Genomic DNA, 17,080 nt, shown 5'->3' with positions numbered 1-17,080 from the left:
ATTTTTCAGGGAGAACCAGGACGCCATGGAAAGGATGGATTAATGGGTATTCCTGGTTACAAGGTATTTACAAAAAGAACAAGAAAGATCTCTGAATTCATGAATGAACATTAGAAAAATGTACCACTACCAGACTTCCTTACATATGACATTGGTGTAAAATTCATGAGCTAAAACTTGTTTTACTGTAATTTAAAAGATACAAAACGTTTTTTGAATCTATTGTCAATCCTTATGTCTTAGAAACAAACTCTTAGGGTATTAAAAGGTTGACTTCCTTGAAAAGCCATTCAAATGAGTTTGTTTAGTTGATTAGAAGCAGAAGTTCTTAGCTTTGCCTCCTAATGGGTTGAGGTTTCATTATGATTGAGTGGGTTTTTGTATATTTACCGAGTTATGTACTCATCACTAGAATCAAATTTTAAAAGAAACCTTATACTCATTAGCAGCCAATCCCTATTTTTACCCAAGTCATTATTCCTTCCTTTCCAGTTTATGCAAGCTCTAATCTACTTTCTGCCTCTCTGGATTTGCCCACTCTGAGCATCTCATATGAAAGGAATCATGCTATATGTGGTCTTTCATGCCTAATCTCTTTTACTTACCATGATGTTTTCCAGGTTCATCTGCATCTTAGCCTGTATTAGTACTTTATTTCTTTTTATTGCTGATAGTGTTTCATTGTATGACTATGTCACATTATATTTATTCATTTATCAGTTGATGGACATTTGGCCTATTTGTATTATTTGGTTATTATACATAGTTCTGTTAGGAATATTTTTGTACAAGTTTTTGTGAGGATATATGTTTTCATTTCTGTTGGGTATATTCCTAGTAGTGGAATGTCTGGAACATATAACTATATTTAACATTTTGAGGTCAATTTACTCTTGGTATTTAGTATTACTTGGTACTCTTTCCTGATTGGTTCATGCCATCTTTCATATTTAACCGTGGTTATCGCTCTCATTTTCTAGGTGTGGATCTCCCCAAAACAATTAAGTTTATTCTTTCTCATTTGTTTGTAATTTTTTATTGGAATAATCTGTGATTTAAAAAATGCTTATTTTTTTAAACTTTATTTTCTTAGAGCAGTTCCCAAAACAACCCCCTCCCCCTACTATCAACTTCTCACACCTGAGTGGTACATCTGGTACAATTGATGAACCTGCTCTGACACACAATTACTACTCAAAGTCCATAGTTTGCAGTAGAGTGCACTTTTTGATATTCCAGAGTATCATATATAATACACTGACTGCCATAAAAATTTTCTGTGCGCTGCCTGTTCTTCCTTCCCTCCCTTCAACTTCTGACAACCACTGACTGGTCTTTTTTCTGCCTCCACAGCTGTGCCCTTCCAGAATGGCACCAGTTGGAGTTACACAGATTGCAGCCTTTCAGATTGGCTTCTTTCACTTAGTAACAGACATTTAAGAGTCCTCCATGCCTTTCCATTGCTTGCTAACTCATTTCTTATTAGCACTGAGTCACATTAATTGGTCTGAATGTTCTACAGTTTATATTTCTTTTTGGGGAATCTTTGAATATTGAATCATACCTAATTTTTCTCTGACCTTTTTAAAACTCCCCAATTTTTATTTTGCAAATTTTCCTACAGTTAGTTGTAGGAAATATACATAAATATATGAATATTTATTTCTATTATAATTTAACCACTGAGAAGTAAATTATAGACACACTGCATTTCTCTCCTAAATATTTAACCCTTTATCTTCTAAGAATTCTTTAAATTTCATTGTGACACCAAAAGATTTAATATCAATACAATGATATTTTCTAATATTGATACATATTCAGTTTTTTTCCATTGTCCCCATAATGTTCTAAATAGCTGTTTTCTTTATACCTGTATACACTCAAGAGTTATATATTTTATTTGGCAATTTTGAGTCAGGGTTTTCCAAAGAAACAAGCTGATAGGTTGTGTGATGTGTATGTGTATTTTGCATATGTATACATGTATATAGATAGATAAAGAGAAAGACAGATAGAGAGACAGAGACAGAGGTTGATTGTTTCATTTTAAGGAATTGGCTCACACAGCTATGGAGGCTTGTAAGTCTAATTAAAATATGCAGGGCAGGCTGGCAGGCAGGAGACGCCAAGTTGATATTATAGATCCAGTCCGAAGGAAATCTGAAGATAGAATTCTTTCTTCCTCAGTTATTTTTTCCTGAAGTCCTTCAACCTTTGAATAAGCCCCACCACATTATGAAGGGCAATCTGAACTATACTAGTAAGCTTTTACTGATTTAAACATTAATCATGTCCTTTAAAAACTCCTTCAGAGCACTGTCCAGATTGGTGTTGAACCAAATATCTGGATACTGTTGCCTACTCTCATAAAATGAATACATAACCTTATTTTTTAACACATAAAATGAGCTATCACAGATGGCATGCCTCTTTACTCTTTTAATCTAAAGGTTACCCTTTCCCCCGGTTTTGGTTTTTCCTGACACTAACATGGCATTTTACAGTAGAAGCTCATGTAATTTGTATTATCTGTTAGTAGTATTGTATCGATAGTAAAGAAGTTTTCTGATTGTTTCTTTATGAGTACATTAAGGATAAATATTTTGGCAAGAATACAATATAGGTGATGTGTTTTATACTTTCTATTACATTCCATAAGGAGACACATAATATCTCTCTATTATTGGTAATATTAAATTTGATCCTGTGGTTAAGAAAGTGGAAATAGCTCTCTGTGTGTAGACATATGTATGTGTTTGTGTTGATTTTTCCATGGTATATCTCTAATTTATTTATGTCTCATTTAAATGTCTCTAAAAAGTACAATAATTTCCTTTATAAAAGAATAGCATGTATTTTGTTAGTTTTCCCAAGTATGTAATATTATTGATGCTATTGTAATAGTATCATTTTTATAGCTTTATGAAGTAAAATTTATGTATAAATAAAATTCTCTCATTTTGTGCAACTACCACCAAATTCAAATTTTAGAATTTTTGTAATCCCGAAGTGTTCTCTTACTCTCTCTGGCAGTTAATTGCTAACCCCACCCCTTGACACTAGGCAACTACTGCCCTGCTTTCAGTCACTATAACACTCTTATAATTTCAATGAAATGTAATCATGCCGTGTTTAGTTATATGGATACATGATAGTTACTATTTTCATTCCTCAGTTGATGAACATTTGACTTGGTTCCTATATTTGACACTTATGAATAATGTTGATATGGATATTCTTATGGACAGCTGAGTTGGAGATGTTTTAATTTCTCTTGGGTAGATACCTGGAATTGCTGGGTTGTATAATGAGTGTATATTTAACTCCTTAAAAAACTACCTGTTTTCCAAAGTGGTTGCATATTTTTCCATTTCCATCAGCAATGCATAGAAATTCCAGTTTTACCAAACCCTGCTAATAGTATTATTACCCTTTTTATATTTTAGCCATTTCAGTTAGTAGGAAATGGTATCTCATTGTGGTTTTAGTGTGCACTTCCCTGATGACTGATGGTGTTGACATCTTTTTATGGCCTTGGCTATTTTTAAACCTTCTTTTGTGAAGTGTCTATATGAACATTTGACCTTTGAAAAAATTTGGGGGTTGTGTTCTTATTAATGAGTTGTAAGAATTCTTAATAATATTTGGATATAACTTATTCATCAGATATATGCTTGCAAATATTTTCTCCCAACATTTGGATTACCTTTTCATTTTCTTAATGGTACCTTTGGTAGGAAAACATTTTTAATCTGGATGAAGTCCAATTTCCTAAAATTTTTTAAATTAACATTTTCTGTGTACTATTTAAGAATCTTTAACTTAAGGTCACAAGATTTTCCCCTACCTTTTCTTTAAAAAGATTAATTTTCTTAGACACATATATAGAACATCATATTTTCTAAATGAATATTATTTTAGGTTATACATTTAGGTCTATGATCCATTTTGAATTAATATTTATGCATGTGTAGTATGAGGCGAAAGTCAAAGTTAATTTTTTTAATTTGGAGATCCAGTCATTCCAGCACCATTTATTGAAAAAAACTATCATTTGCCATTGCAATATATGACCACTTTTGCCAAATATAAATTGAGCAGTATCTGTATGGAACCATATTCGAACTCTTGGTTCTGTTTTAGTAATCTATACCTCTGTTCTTCCTCAACAACATATTGTCTTGCTTGCCATGGCTTTAAAATAAGGCTTGAAATCAGTGTAAATACTCTAAATTAGTTTTTCTGTTTTTAAGTTGTAATGGATAGTCTAGATCCATATCAATCTTATATCAGCTTAATGTCAGCTTGAAATTTTTACCAAAAAAGCCTACTGATGTTTGTTAAATAAAGTTTTTAGTTTAGAATAATTTTAGGTTTACAGAAAAGTTGCAGATACAGTACAGAGCATATAAATTCCCTTATATGCTTTACCCAGTGGTTCCTCATGTTAACCTTTTATGTTAATACGGTACATTTATCAAAACAAAGGAAATCAAGACTGGCAAATTTATGTAAACTGAACTCAATACTTTATTTGGGTTTCATTACTTTTTTCACTACCATCCTTTGTCTTTTCTAGGATCTAATCCAGGATCTAATCCAGGATATGCCACAGTGCATTATTTGTCTTACCTCCTTGGTCTTTTGATTTGTGATAATATATTATTCTTTTCTTGTTTTTCATGACTGACAATTTGAAGAACATTGGGCAGGTATTTTGCAGGGCCACTTAATTTGGATTTGTCTGATGTTTTCCTCATGATTAGACAGGGATTATGGTCTTTTGTGGGGTGGGGGGAAGATAACACAGAGGTGATTTAGTCCTCTCAGAATATCGGAGGGTTATACTACCCACATGAGTAATCATTGGTTTTATTAACTTTGATCACTCCATTATGGTAGTATCTGTCAGGTTTCTTCACCACAAAGTTACCGCTTTTTTCTTACCACATTCTCTTTGGAATCAAGTTACTAAATCCAGCCCCTACTCAAGATGGGGAAAGGGTGGAATTAAGTTCCAACTCTTAGAGAAAAGGCTATCTTAATATTTTTCATTTATTTGGGGGAGTTGAGGTGGACATGCTATTGTCTGCCAGTCTTAGAACATGATATGCTTGTTCCTCTTACATAGGTTTTCTTATTTATCTCAGTAATGTTTTGTAGCTTGAAGTGTACAGATCTTGTATGCCTTTTGCAAAATTCACATGCAAGAATTTTATTTTTTGTACTCTTTTGAATAGATTATTTTAAATTTATTTTTGTTTTGTTTTTTGCTACTGTATGACAATACATAATTAGTCTATATATAGATTATATGTCATATACTGTGTAATATTGCTGAATTCATTTATTGGTTTCTATAAATTTCTTTATAAATTTCATAGGATTTCCTACATAGATTATAACATTGTCTGTAAATAAAGACAGTTTTCTACTTTTATACTAATTTATGTGACTTTATTTATTTTAATGCACTGCCAAAATCCCCCCAATGCAATGTTCAATTTAAGTGGTGAGAACATATATTCTTGCCTTCTTTGTGGCCTTATGTAGAAAGCCTTCAGTTTTTCACTAGTGCATGTTGGTTGTTGGTCTTATGTAGAAATACTACATCAGGATGAGGAAATTCTTTTTTACTCCTATTCTTTTTAGAAGTTTTCCTCTTTTTAATTATGGTAAGGTGTTGAATTTTGTCAAAAACTCTTTCTGTGCTTGAGTTACATGATTTTCCTCTCCTATTTCCTTAAAATGATTTATAACATTAATTGATTTTTTTATGTTACACTAACCTTGCATTATTGGGATAAACCCAATTGGTCATCTTAAATTATTGTTCATTGTCATGAAGGTTATTAGTGATATCTTTGTTTAGCTTTGGTATTCAGGTAATAATACTAGCTTCTATTTTCTAAAAGCACTTATGTAGAATTAGTATCATTTCTCCCTTATTAGTTTGGTAGAATTCACCAGGGAAGCCATGTGAACATGGACTTTGTAGGTACGAGGAAGATATTAATTACTAATTAATTTTCTTTACTAAACATTGGGATGTTTAGAGTTTTTCTTCTTGAGTTAGTTTTGGTCATTTGTGTCTTTTAAGGAATTTGTCCTGTGCCTTAAACTTTCAAATTTTTTGGCATATTTTGTTTATAATATTGCATTATTCTTGTCTTTTAGTTTAGGATTTATAATAATCATTTATATGTCACCCTTAATATTATATTTTGTAATAATGATTTTTTGGTAGTTACAATTGAAATCAAGCACCAGGGGATTTTTCTCCATTTCCCTCTGCCATCTGGGTCTGCGGATATTTTTGTTGAGTAGTTCTTGTATAACTTTCTCTTACATGAAAATTGTTCTGCTTAGGCACTCTAGTTCTCAGAGGGTGAATAATAGTAAACTATTTTCTTAGGAAATTAGCCAGGCCATCTAGATTTTTTAAGTGATTTATATATCATGCAAATTCCTTTTATGATTTTAAAATGTTCTATTTAGTTATTTTTTCCCTTGTCATTTACTTACTTTGAATATTTGTGTTTTTATTTTTTTCTCTTTGTATGAATTTCTAGATCATCTATTATATTGGTTTTTATTCAAAGATACAACATTGTAATATAATTATTGACTTCATTGATTTTTCTGTTTTTTTAAATTTTTATTTATACTAGTTCTTTTCTTCTTTTTTTTCCAACATTTTTTTCCTAGCCTGTACAACTACAAAGTAAATCTATTTTTATTCTCTTACTGGTTTTTTTTCTAGGTAATTTATAAATATTTTCTGCTTATGACTTCAATTGCATTCCCCTGATTTTAATGTATAATGTTTTCATTAACATTACTTTTAGAAATCCTGCAACTTTGGTTTTATTTCTATTTTTAAAGAGTTGTTTAAAAGTTTAATTTTTTTGGATTGAGAGTCTTTTAATTATGATTCTATTGTCAATTTCTGGTTTTATTGTACTATATCAGAAAATATTATTTGTATAATTTCTTCCTTATGATGTTTGTTGAAAAAACTTTTCCTTTGACTTATTATATGTTCAATTTTCAGGAATGTTCCCTGTGCATATGAGAAGGTAAATCTATTTTGAGAATGTGAAAGTCAACATACATTTGTAAGATTTACTTTATAGAATACCTTGTCTAGAGCTTCATATATGTACTTACTTTTGGTTTCTTTGCCCTGTCTGGACAGAGTGGTGTGGTAGTGTCCTGTTAGTGCATTTCCATCTGTTTCTCTCTCTATCTTCTGGTTCATGAAGGTGGTTTTTATGTTATTAGTTGCATAGATATTCATAACTGTTACATCTTCATTTTTTATTGTGGCTTTAGCATTATATAATGTCATTTTGTCTCCTTTATTAATTTATAGCTTGAATTCTACATTCAAGCTATGATCTTATACCAGGATCATATTCCTCCTTTCTGATTGTTTCAATAGAAACAATCTCGCTTGCAAAGCCTTTGCCTATCCTTCCATTGTGTTAGCTTCAGCTTTTGGAATCACTTGTAGTCATTTCTCATATCAAGCATACAGTTGGTCTTTGCTTTTTAAAGCAATCTTATTTTTCTCTTGGGAGGTTAATTGAATCTTTATATTCATAGGCTGACAAGTTTGGTCTTTGTTATAATACTTATGTTATAGTTTTGTTATACTTACTATATTCATTATGTTATATTTACTATGCTTCTTTCTCCATGCGATCTATTGTTTTATCTTTTTTACTTTTATTTTCTTTGGAATTTAAGAAAATTTATATATATATTTTTTTTCTAGTCATCTTTTTTCTTCCAGTTTTATTGAGGTAATTGATGTAGAGCACTGTGTAACTTTAAGGTATATAGCATAATGATTTGACTTACATAGATTGTGAAATGATTACCACAATAAGTTTAGCTGACATCCAAGTTGAAATGATACAGAGAAGATTAGTATGGCCCCTGCTCAAGGATGACATACAAATTCATGAAGCATTCCTATTTTTTTAAATATAAAAAAAAGAAAAAAATGTCCTTGTGATGAGAACTCTTAGGATTTATTAGCTTAACAACTTTCAGATACACCAGGTAGCAATGCTAACTACTAATGGTCTTTATACTAATACCTTTAGTAGTCTATAAAGACACTTCAGAATTTCTTTAGTTTCCCATCACCTTACTTAGGCATCTAATCTTTGTTTTGTTAACTTTAAATGATACTATGTTATCTATATTGCAATTAATGAACTTATTCTATTTTCTCCTTTCCTTTCTTATTTAATCAGTAACTTCTACATTTTTAGATCATACAATATTCATAAACTTTTTCTACTCCTTCCTCACCTTTCTTTAAGATCCCTAATTAAATATATTTAGTGTTTATCACCAGCCCCTTGATCTATAATCCATAGTCATAATTTGAGTCTGAAGAAATTTCTCTAGTATATTCCTTATAAAGGGTTTGTGGATATAGTATTCTCTGAATTCTTATATTTTAACATATTTTATATTCATGTTACTTGAATGAACCCCTATCTCACTGTTTTTCCTTCAATTTCTTTGAAATCTTGCTCACTGCTGTCATGTATGTTACTGATGTCAACCCGATTGTCTTTCCCTTGTAAGTGGCTTTCTTGTCTGTATGGAAGACAAGAGAGTTTAAAGAAAAAACTTTGTTTAAGGTCTAATAGCATAATTTATGTATCAGCATTAAAAAATTGAGTTATTCCAAAATCTTTTCAATAAGTAGCTTCAGGGCTTCTTTTAATTCTGGAATGTTCTCTTGCATTTAATTTCAGATAGAACTCTTCTTTATATTGTTTTGGTTTATAGGTATGTTGAGACTTCTTTGACTGTCTTCTATCACTGTCGCTTTCTGATCCTTTCTATCTTTTTAGAAATCTTACTTATATCAGCTATGTTTAGTTTACTTCTCAGTGCTTTTTTAAATTTAAAATTAAATATATTCCCCCTTGGTTTCTAGCATTTTAATCATAATATCTAAGTTTATTTTTTTCAGCTTATTTCCTGAATTAAGTCGGTATATATAGTTACATCTGAAAATGCTTGCATAATGTTAATCTATGTTATAGCATTTTGTTGCAGTTTTCTTCTGGTTTGTGTGAGGAAAATGTACTGAAATTTTTTGATTCTCCTTTTCTATTTTTTCTTTTAGTAGTTTTGTTTGGGTATTGCATGAAAATTCCTTTGAAGTTTGAAATGTCATATAAGTTTAGCAATAGTAGGCAGGGTGTGTTTGAGTGGCTTACTAGGCTTCTTAGAGTCTCTCCTTTTTTATGTATAGTGAAGTTAAAAGTTTCTCTAAACAATGAAACTATTTACTGAAAAGAGTTTAGTAGACAGTATCTTCTGTTGAGGGTGTGGAGAGGTGAGATGTATACTCTGTTCACTTAAGATTCTTGTGGCACATCCTAGGGTAGATGTCCAGCAAGCAGTTAGATATAGATAAGGAGCTCCATGTCATTTGGAATGGGGAATGAGTGGGATACTGCGCAGAGTTGGAAGGATTATCTTAGGTTGTATAAGGGACGTTGGTTTCACTGTTTGCAGTCTGGTGCTTAGTCCACTGAGCCACACCAGCCAGGGCCAGGGACGTTGGTTTCACTGTAAAAAAAATTCAGATGCAGGTAAATATATTGGTTTGGTGGCAGGATGTTTGGCTTGTTTTCTCAAAAGAAGTAGACATGGTCATGTGTTGAGAGAGGGGACAAAAAGGCAATTTTTGTTGATGGGATAACTTTTTATACTCATATGTCTGTGTGGAAAATATGGCAGAGAAGAGGTCAAGGACATATAGAAGCTGTACTGAAGTCTGGATGAAGCTGAAAGCCACAATCTGTGTGACTGTTGTACTATTGTTTTTCCCTCCCATGTCCTGAGAAGCCCAACCATGGGTATTTCAGTTTGATTTACTCAACAATGGGGTTTGCATAAGCAAGGGAAGCAAATAACAGTGAGGTGTAAAGGGTGCAATTTAGTTAGAAGGTGATTGACATTTTGAAACATGGTAATTAAGCTAGACATGAAAAGAAGTGAGCATGAGAGAGGACAGATTATAATAAAGAGCATAATTTATTGGACACTGACTACATCTTGGCTCTTTCCCAGTACTTTTTATACATTTTCTCATTACTATCATAAATCATTATAAATTGTAAATGAAAAATTTTACCATTTTACAGAAGAGGAAACTAAAGAATGGATTTTGTAACTAAAGATTTTGTAGCTGCATTTTAACAACCAATGAAAATTTCTTTCACCAAATTGTTGAAAAACCACTATACTCAAATAATGTTTTCCAAATATAGGAAATGATGACTGACTACATTATTGACTTCACTGTTTTTATGCATTTTAACTACATTAAAATATTGACCTAGTTTTTATAAATACTCATTTTGCCTAAATTAATTGCCAAATTAATTTAGGCAAATTACAAACAGTACAAATATAAAAGCATTTGAATGCTGAAACAAATAATAAAAGTAAAAGATTGTGAAAAACCCAATTTTGTTGCTGGCAGTAGAGTAGCTAACTTTTATGCATCTTCTCTTAAGTACTTAGAGCTATACAAGGCACTTTCACAAAGGTTCTTATTTTTTTAAAAAAACATACAAAATTAGTAGTATTAATGTCATTTGGACATCAGATGAGATTAAGAGATCTTAAAGAATGCACTCAAATGCACAGTCAGTTACATGGCTGAGCTAGAATCCCAGGCCTCATTTGTGTGATCCTGTCTCTGCAGGTGGTCTTCCAAACTTCCCGTCTGTTCATTTGTTTGGCTAGAAGCAGCTTCTCAGCCCTATATCTTCAGTATAACCTCTGGAATGCAGAGATTTGTTTACATGTGAAGAATAAATTATGTAGTAATGTCAAAGTCATAATGAAGTGTTTAATAATGAAGTAAGGATCTTCCTCAAAATTGAGTTATATTATAATGGTCACACATCTTTAACCTCATTTTGAGGGGTTGCTATGATCACAAACTAAATTACCTCCTTTTTTTTTTTTGTGAGTTAAGTACCAAAGACCACAGCATGAAAGGAGATACACATGCAGTGCAAGTTTCATATGTCTGTTTTTAGTTAATTTCCCTTCTTAAAAATAACTGGTTTGTTGTAGAATAAATCATCTTTGACATTAGCTGTAGAAATTGGGTTGAGGAAAAATGTTTAGTATGACTTTTCCTTAATTATTTTTTAATCAATAAAGGAGTGCATAAGGTAGCAAATGATGTCAATAAGTTAGAGGTAGAGGCACATTATATGCCATTTCCGATCAGCCAAACTAATTGGCTCTCCAGGTCATCAAAGCAACCCACTGACTGGGTTCAGTTCTGCTTACAGTACTGAATTGCACAGGTTGGCTGTGTACTGCATTCGATTATGTTGTGAAAAATGCCGAGAGGAAATCATCCTTGCATCTCCCAGGGAAACATTACTAAAGGAATAATCAGCCCTGGCAGGGTGGCTGGGCTGGTTGGAGCACTGTCCCCTTCACCAAAAGGTTGTGGGTTGGATCCCCGCTCTGGGAGTGCACAGCAAATGGCCGATCAATGTTTCTCTCTCACATTGACTTTCTTCTCTTATCTCTCTCTCTAAAATCAAGAAAAACATGTCTTTGGGTGAGAATTAAAAAAAAAACAAATTAAAAATAATGAAGAGAACACTCCTAGTAAAGATTATTGGCTCTCATCTTGCGATAACCAGCCTATATAATTCTTCCAACAACAAATGCAGTAGCCCTATCCACAAATGTTGTTTTCCACTTTATTTGTTTGAAATTGAGCATTTAAGAATAAATAGTCCATTCTCCCTTGATATGTTTCTATGTTTGTAAAGAAGGGGTGATATAGCCTTAGATTTAGCCTTACATTCTGTTCAGCATATTCTAAATATTGTAGGTGATTTAAAAAAACTCACATAAGATGTGTTTTCTTCCTTTAAAGAATGTGCAAGTCAGGAAACACCTACATAAAAAAGACACCTGCTGAACAACCCGACCATTGTAAAACTCAGTGCCAGGTGTAAAGCTGTGCAATGCCATTGTAGTTCACAGATAGACAGACTGGTAAGAGCAGAAAGAGTGTGTAAGTCTCTATTTAGATCTGAGCAAGAGCAGTGGTTCTCAAAGTGCGGTCCCAAGGCAGTAATAAGACCTCCTGGGAACCTGCCGGAAATGCAAATTATTGGTATCCACTCCAGACCAATGGAATCAGAAACTCTGGGAGTTTTCACACTAACAAACTCCCCAGGTGGTTCTGGTGAGGGTAAAGTTTGAGAATCGAAGCTGTAGATTATAAAGAATAGATGGTATATCATTCTGATTATCTGTCCTAACAAGAAGTAGGAAGAATAAGGATAAACTAAATCTTCAATGAAAATCCTGTAGGATTTCATTATTGATGAATCTTGCTGATGGTTACTTAAAAAAAAAACCTCCTGCTAATTGGAATACAATAATAACATTTGGTTAATGGTCAGAGAAGTAAAAGGAGAGATTTTTACCAACCAATTTAGTCTTCTAATACCAAATTAGTTTTTCTACTCTTTGACAACTGCCCTCCTCCCTTGATTTCATATAAAAAAGAGCTAAACTACAGATTTGCTTAACAAGTCACATATGACAGTACTTGGAGGTAGGGGAAGTTAGGTGGCCTCGTGCCTTACAGCAGTACCATGGTTCCTGCATGGGAATCAGTCAGAGATTGTTACAGCAGACTTTTGGGCTCCATCATCCAGAGCTTCTTACTAAGTAGGTCTGCAGGAGGGCCTGCAATTTTGCACTTTGAAGAAGTTCCCACATGAAGTGGAGCTGATCTGGCTGTTGTGGGGGCCATACTTGAGAACCGCCGGCTCAGAAGAATCCTCCTGAGTATTGATATGTGCTGAGCTGACGTTTAGTTGTTACATTATTTCCCTGATGATTTAGAACCTGACATGTCCCCTTTCTCTAGTTGTTCAGGCTTTTTAAGCTGTAGCTTTTAAACTAAGTGCATTTTAAACTAAGTGTATCTTTGTTTCTCTTTAAAGTTTTTATAAGCTTTTCTATAGAACTGTTCAGTCAGCTGGACTCCCCTCTCTCAATGTGGTTAATTTACAGGAAAACATTATACTTTTGCTCCCTCTGTTCTCAACTGTCAATTAGTGTGTGTAAATAAAATTGGAACAGATGAACTATTTAGCTTTGGTTGGTATTTCACTGTGCGAATGAAATGCAAGAATTCATAAAAGTGGGAAAATCTTTGTTTATATAATGTGATATAGTTGAATGTTTTCCTAAGTGCTGATTATATTTGCCACCTTTTGTTGGTGTATCCCTCTGTGGTTCATTGCTTTTAATTTTGGGAAATTTATTAGAATGAATTTCTAATGAATTCAACACTTTGAAAACAGTGTTGGCATATTTTAGCACATGTAATCTGAGACTCTTCCCCTTTCAACCTATTTCATTTCAGGCGTTTGAGGTATTTACAAAAAAAATTGCTTTTGTTTTACTTTCTTTCTTGCTCTTATGTAGGATGATGTGGTCTCCCTGGTATGAAAAAAATGTTTACTTGTTATGTAACACTTCGCTGAACAGAGACAAAAATTATGGCTTTTAATAACTGTTAGGTTTCAAAAAGCCTAGATTTGGGAAACACTTAAGATGTGAGTGGATGTAAAATAAGATGGTTAAATAATTTGAGCACAGAAGTTTAAAGGTATAGAACTAAAAATTATTATACATTTGACAGGTACCTAAAAATACACACTGTTGATGTTCATTTTAAATAAGTGATACTAAAGTGCCAAATAATTTCAAGTAATAACCTACAAATAACTCCATTGTTTAGTTTTTGATAACTCCATTGTTAATGAAAACACTTGATTTTGGATTTAAAATGCATCTGTTGGGGGAGCAAGGTCAAATTAGATTTAATAGGATGATCAATTTTAAAGTAAAAATAAATATCAAATGGATTGATGTAAACTTTGTTCACATTTACTTTGACTACAAGAATAATGTACTATTCCCATGAGTGTACCCTACCACAATTATTTTATAACTTAACAGCCATCATGTATAGATTTGCTATTTATAATATATAGTTACTTTATGAATTTCAGAATGTTATTTGATGTCAGCAGAAGTTAATATCAGTAATCTAGAAGTAATTTTCATTTTTGTCTGTGTCTAATATACTTTAATATATAAATAATATATACCCTATTTTATAAGCATGTCTGAAAATGGAATCATTTATTTCTTTTTCGTGTTAAAAGGGAGAGGCAGGCCCTCCAGGTGCTCCAGGGCAAGATGGACCACGGGGAGAGCCTGTGAGTACCTTCTCAACTCACTTCTCAAGCTGCAGCCCTTTGTCTGTCATGAAGTCTGTTGTCTATTTATACTCTCCTCCCAGGTGCCCTATTCTTCTTTGGTCATTTCCAGATTTGGAAGTTGTAGAAGCTTTTTGTGGAATACTTTAAAACAGTGAAATATGTTTATTTTTTAAAAGATTTTATTTATTCATTTTTAGAGAAGGAAGGGAGGGAAAAAGAGAGAGAGAGAGAAGCATCAATGTGCGGTTGCTGGGGGTCATGGCCTGCAGCCCAGGCATGTACCCTGACTGGGAATCGAACCTGCGACACTTTGGTTCTCAGCCCGCGCTCAATCCACTGAGCTACGTCAGCCAGGGCTGTGAAATATGTTTATGATAGCTATTCTGACCGGTGTAAAGTGGTATCTCATTCTGGTTTTAATTTGCATCTCTCTGATAGCTAGCAATATTGAACATCTTTTCATGTGTCTCTGGATCCTCTGTATGTCCTCCTTGGAGAAGTGTCTGTTCAAGTCCTTTGCCCATTTTTGAATTGGGTTGCTTGTCTTCTTAGAGTGGAGTCTTGTAAGTTCTTTATATATTTTAGAGATTAAACCCTTGTCTGAGGTATCATTGGCAAATATGTTTTCCCAGACAGTTGGTTCTCCTTTTATTTTAATACTGTTTTCTTTAGCCATGCAGAAGCTTTTTATTTTGATGAGATCCCATTTGTTTATTCTTTCCTTTATGTCCCTTGCTCTAGGGGATAAGCCAGGCAGTGAAAGACAAATACCATATGATCTCACCTTTAACAGGAACTTAAACAACAAAACAAAGAAACAAGCAAAATATAGTCAAAGACACTGAAAAAGAGGACAGGCTGACAGTGACAAGAAGGGAACAGGAGGAAATTTCAGGGGAATGTCAGGGGAAAATGGGAAGGGTTTATAGGGACAAATATAAAGGACACATGGACAAAAACTAAAGGGGGTTGAAAATTGGAGGGAGGTGGGGAGGGAGGTGTGGGTGGGCTGGAATGGGAGTAAAGGACAGAAAAATGTACTTGAACAATGATTAAAATAAAATAAAAAACAGTGAAATATTTAATCCTATTTCACAAACTAGGAAGAATTTTGCTGGCAGGAAAGTTATGTGCAGAGTAAATCACAAGCAGTCACGTCCACATGAACCAGGGTTAGCACAGCAATGCGGTCTGTTGGTGAGCCTTCTCCTCAGTGTCTCTTTTCCACTGCTCAGTGCTTTGTAGTATGTCCTCTGGGATTGCATGTTTAGAATAATCAAAAAAATGAAACATACAATTAAAAAAGTATTGAATCCAAATCCTAGATACATGTATTTGTAGCAAGTGTGCCACATGACTCAACTTCAGGTGAGTTTTGGAAATACATTTTTTTCCCACTTATTCCTATGACTCATGGCCAGCTTAGCCAACATTTAAAGACCAATAGATTTCATTTTACTTGTCAAAATGATGCATCTTCAGGGAATTTGCAGTTAGTTTGGCCAGAGTGGGGGTGGTTAGGTCGAGAAATTATATAATAGCCAGTATCTATTGCAGTTTATCAGAAACTGTTCAGTTAAGTGCTTAGAATCTAAATATTGGACATCAGAGGGAGAGAGGGATTGTTGAAGCTTCTTAAATGGGGTGGAGGGATTAAACTACTCTTAGAATCACTCAATCAAATATTCACTGAATTCTCATTTTCTGCATTATGATGCACTGGGGCAAGTTCTCTCCTTAGCTACTGCCTTCAAGGGCTTATAATCTAGTTTGGATGATAGCAAAAACCATGCAAATAACTACTGACCTGAGGCAGGCTATAGTAAATGCCCAGTAAGGATTTAAAATGGAGTCAGAAGGCCAAGATGTGAAGATAGTCTCTGCCACATTCCAGCTGTGTGAGCTTGGATGAATCACTTCTCATCTCCAAACACCTTTTTCCTCATTAAAAAAGTAGACATACTTCTGGTGACTACTTCACAGGGTTATTGTGAGGCTTACATAGGAAATTAGAAATTATTTGTAAAACCATTATACAAATGCTGAAGGAGGATAGGAAGGGACTCTTGTATCATGGAGTGATTGAGAAATTTTTACCAAGGATTTGGAGCTAGATTTGGTCAAGAAAGGGTGATGGGAATGAAATGGGAATGAAAAGAGATGAAAGGGAGAACTAATGAATGAAGACACACAGCTAGGTTGGTTAAAGGTGTGCCCAAAAATAAGGAAATGATCTTAATGAGGTCCTGTGAAGGGTCCTTGTTGGGTGGTAGGAAGTAAAGTTAGGGAGGTGATTAGGATCATAAGATGGAGATCCTGGAATATGGATTTGGGAAGCAAATTTTATTCACTTGCTTTGAAAGTCATGTAAGAAAAAATGTAGTAACATGATGAGAAGTAGTACTTTAGAGGTAGTTATGAGCTTCTGGTTTATTCAGAATGAGTCAAAAGGAGAAAAGGCTGGAATCAGGACACTAATTAGCTGGCTGTTTTGACAGACCAGGCATAGGCAAATGCGGCCTCAGCTAGGGTTTTAATGGAATGAGAGAATTCAGCAGGGATAGTGTGAGTTTAATATGTTTGACCAGCAATTATGATTAAAGAATAATTCTAGGGCTTGGTAACTGGTTATGAGATTGCTATATTTATATTTTTGTTTCAGAAAAATGTGTGTGTGTGTGCGCGCTCATGCTTGACTGAGTGAAGACAGAGAGGAGGGTTTGGGAGGGGAAGACTGAGAAGTGAGAGAG

The 17,080-nt window shown here is 33.6% G+C and overlaps 1 protein-coding gene and 1 pseudogene across 1 annotated transcript in view; both read left to right on the top strand.

Annotated features, from left to right (window-relative positions):
* Positions 1-17,080, top strand: part of COL21A1 (collagen type XXI alpha 1 chain) — a 173,797-nt gene that overhangs the window by 119,115 nt on the left and 37,602 nt on the right. Inside the window, exons 16-17 of the mRNA XM_045843605.1 lie at positions 10-63; positions 14,274-14,327. Of these exons, the coding sequence (XP_045699561.1) occupies positions 10-63; positions 14,274-14,327 (108 nt within the window). The remainder of the gene's footprint in view (positions 1-9; positions 64-14,273; positions 14,328-17,080) is intronic.
* Positions 7,894-7,992, top strand: LOC123822377 (annotated as a pseudogene).

This window comes from Phyllostomus hastatus, unplaced genomic scaffold (genome assembly GCF_019186645.2).
Source record: "Phyllostomus hastatus isolate PE091 unplaced genomic scaffold, TTU_PhHast_1.1 phas_contig_40, whole genome shotgun sequence".
NCBI classification, from domain to species: Eukaryota; Metazoa; Chordata; class Mammalia; order Chiroptera; family Phyllostomidae; genus Phyllostomus; species Phyllostomus hastatus.
The sequence above is the reverse complement of the archived record's forward strand: the minus strand, read 5'-3'. Positions and strand labels throughout refer to the sequence as shown.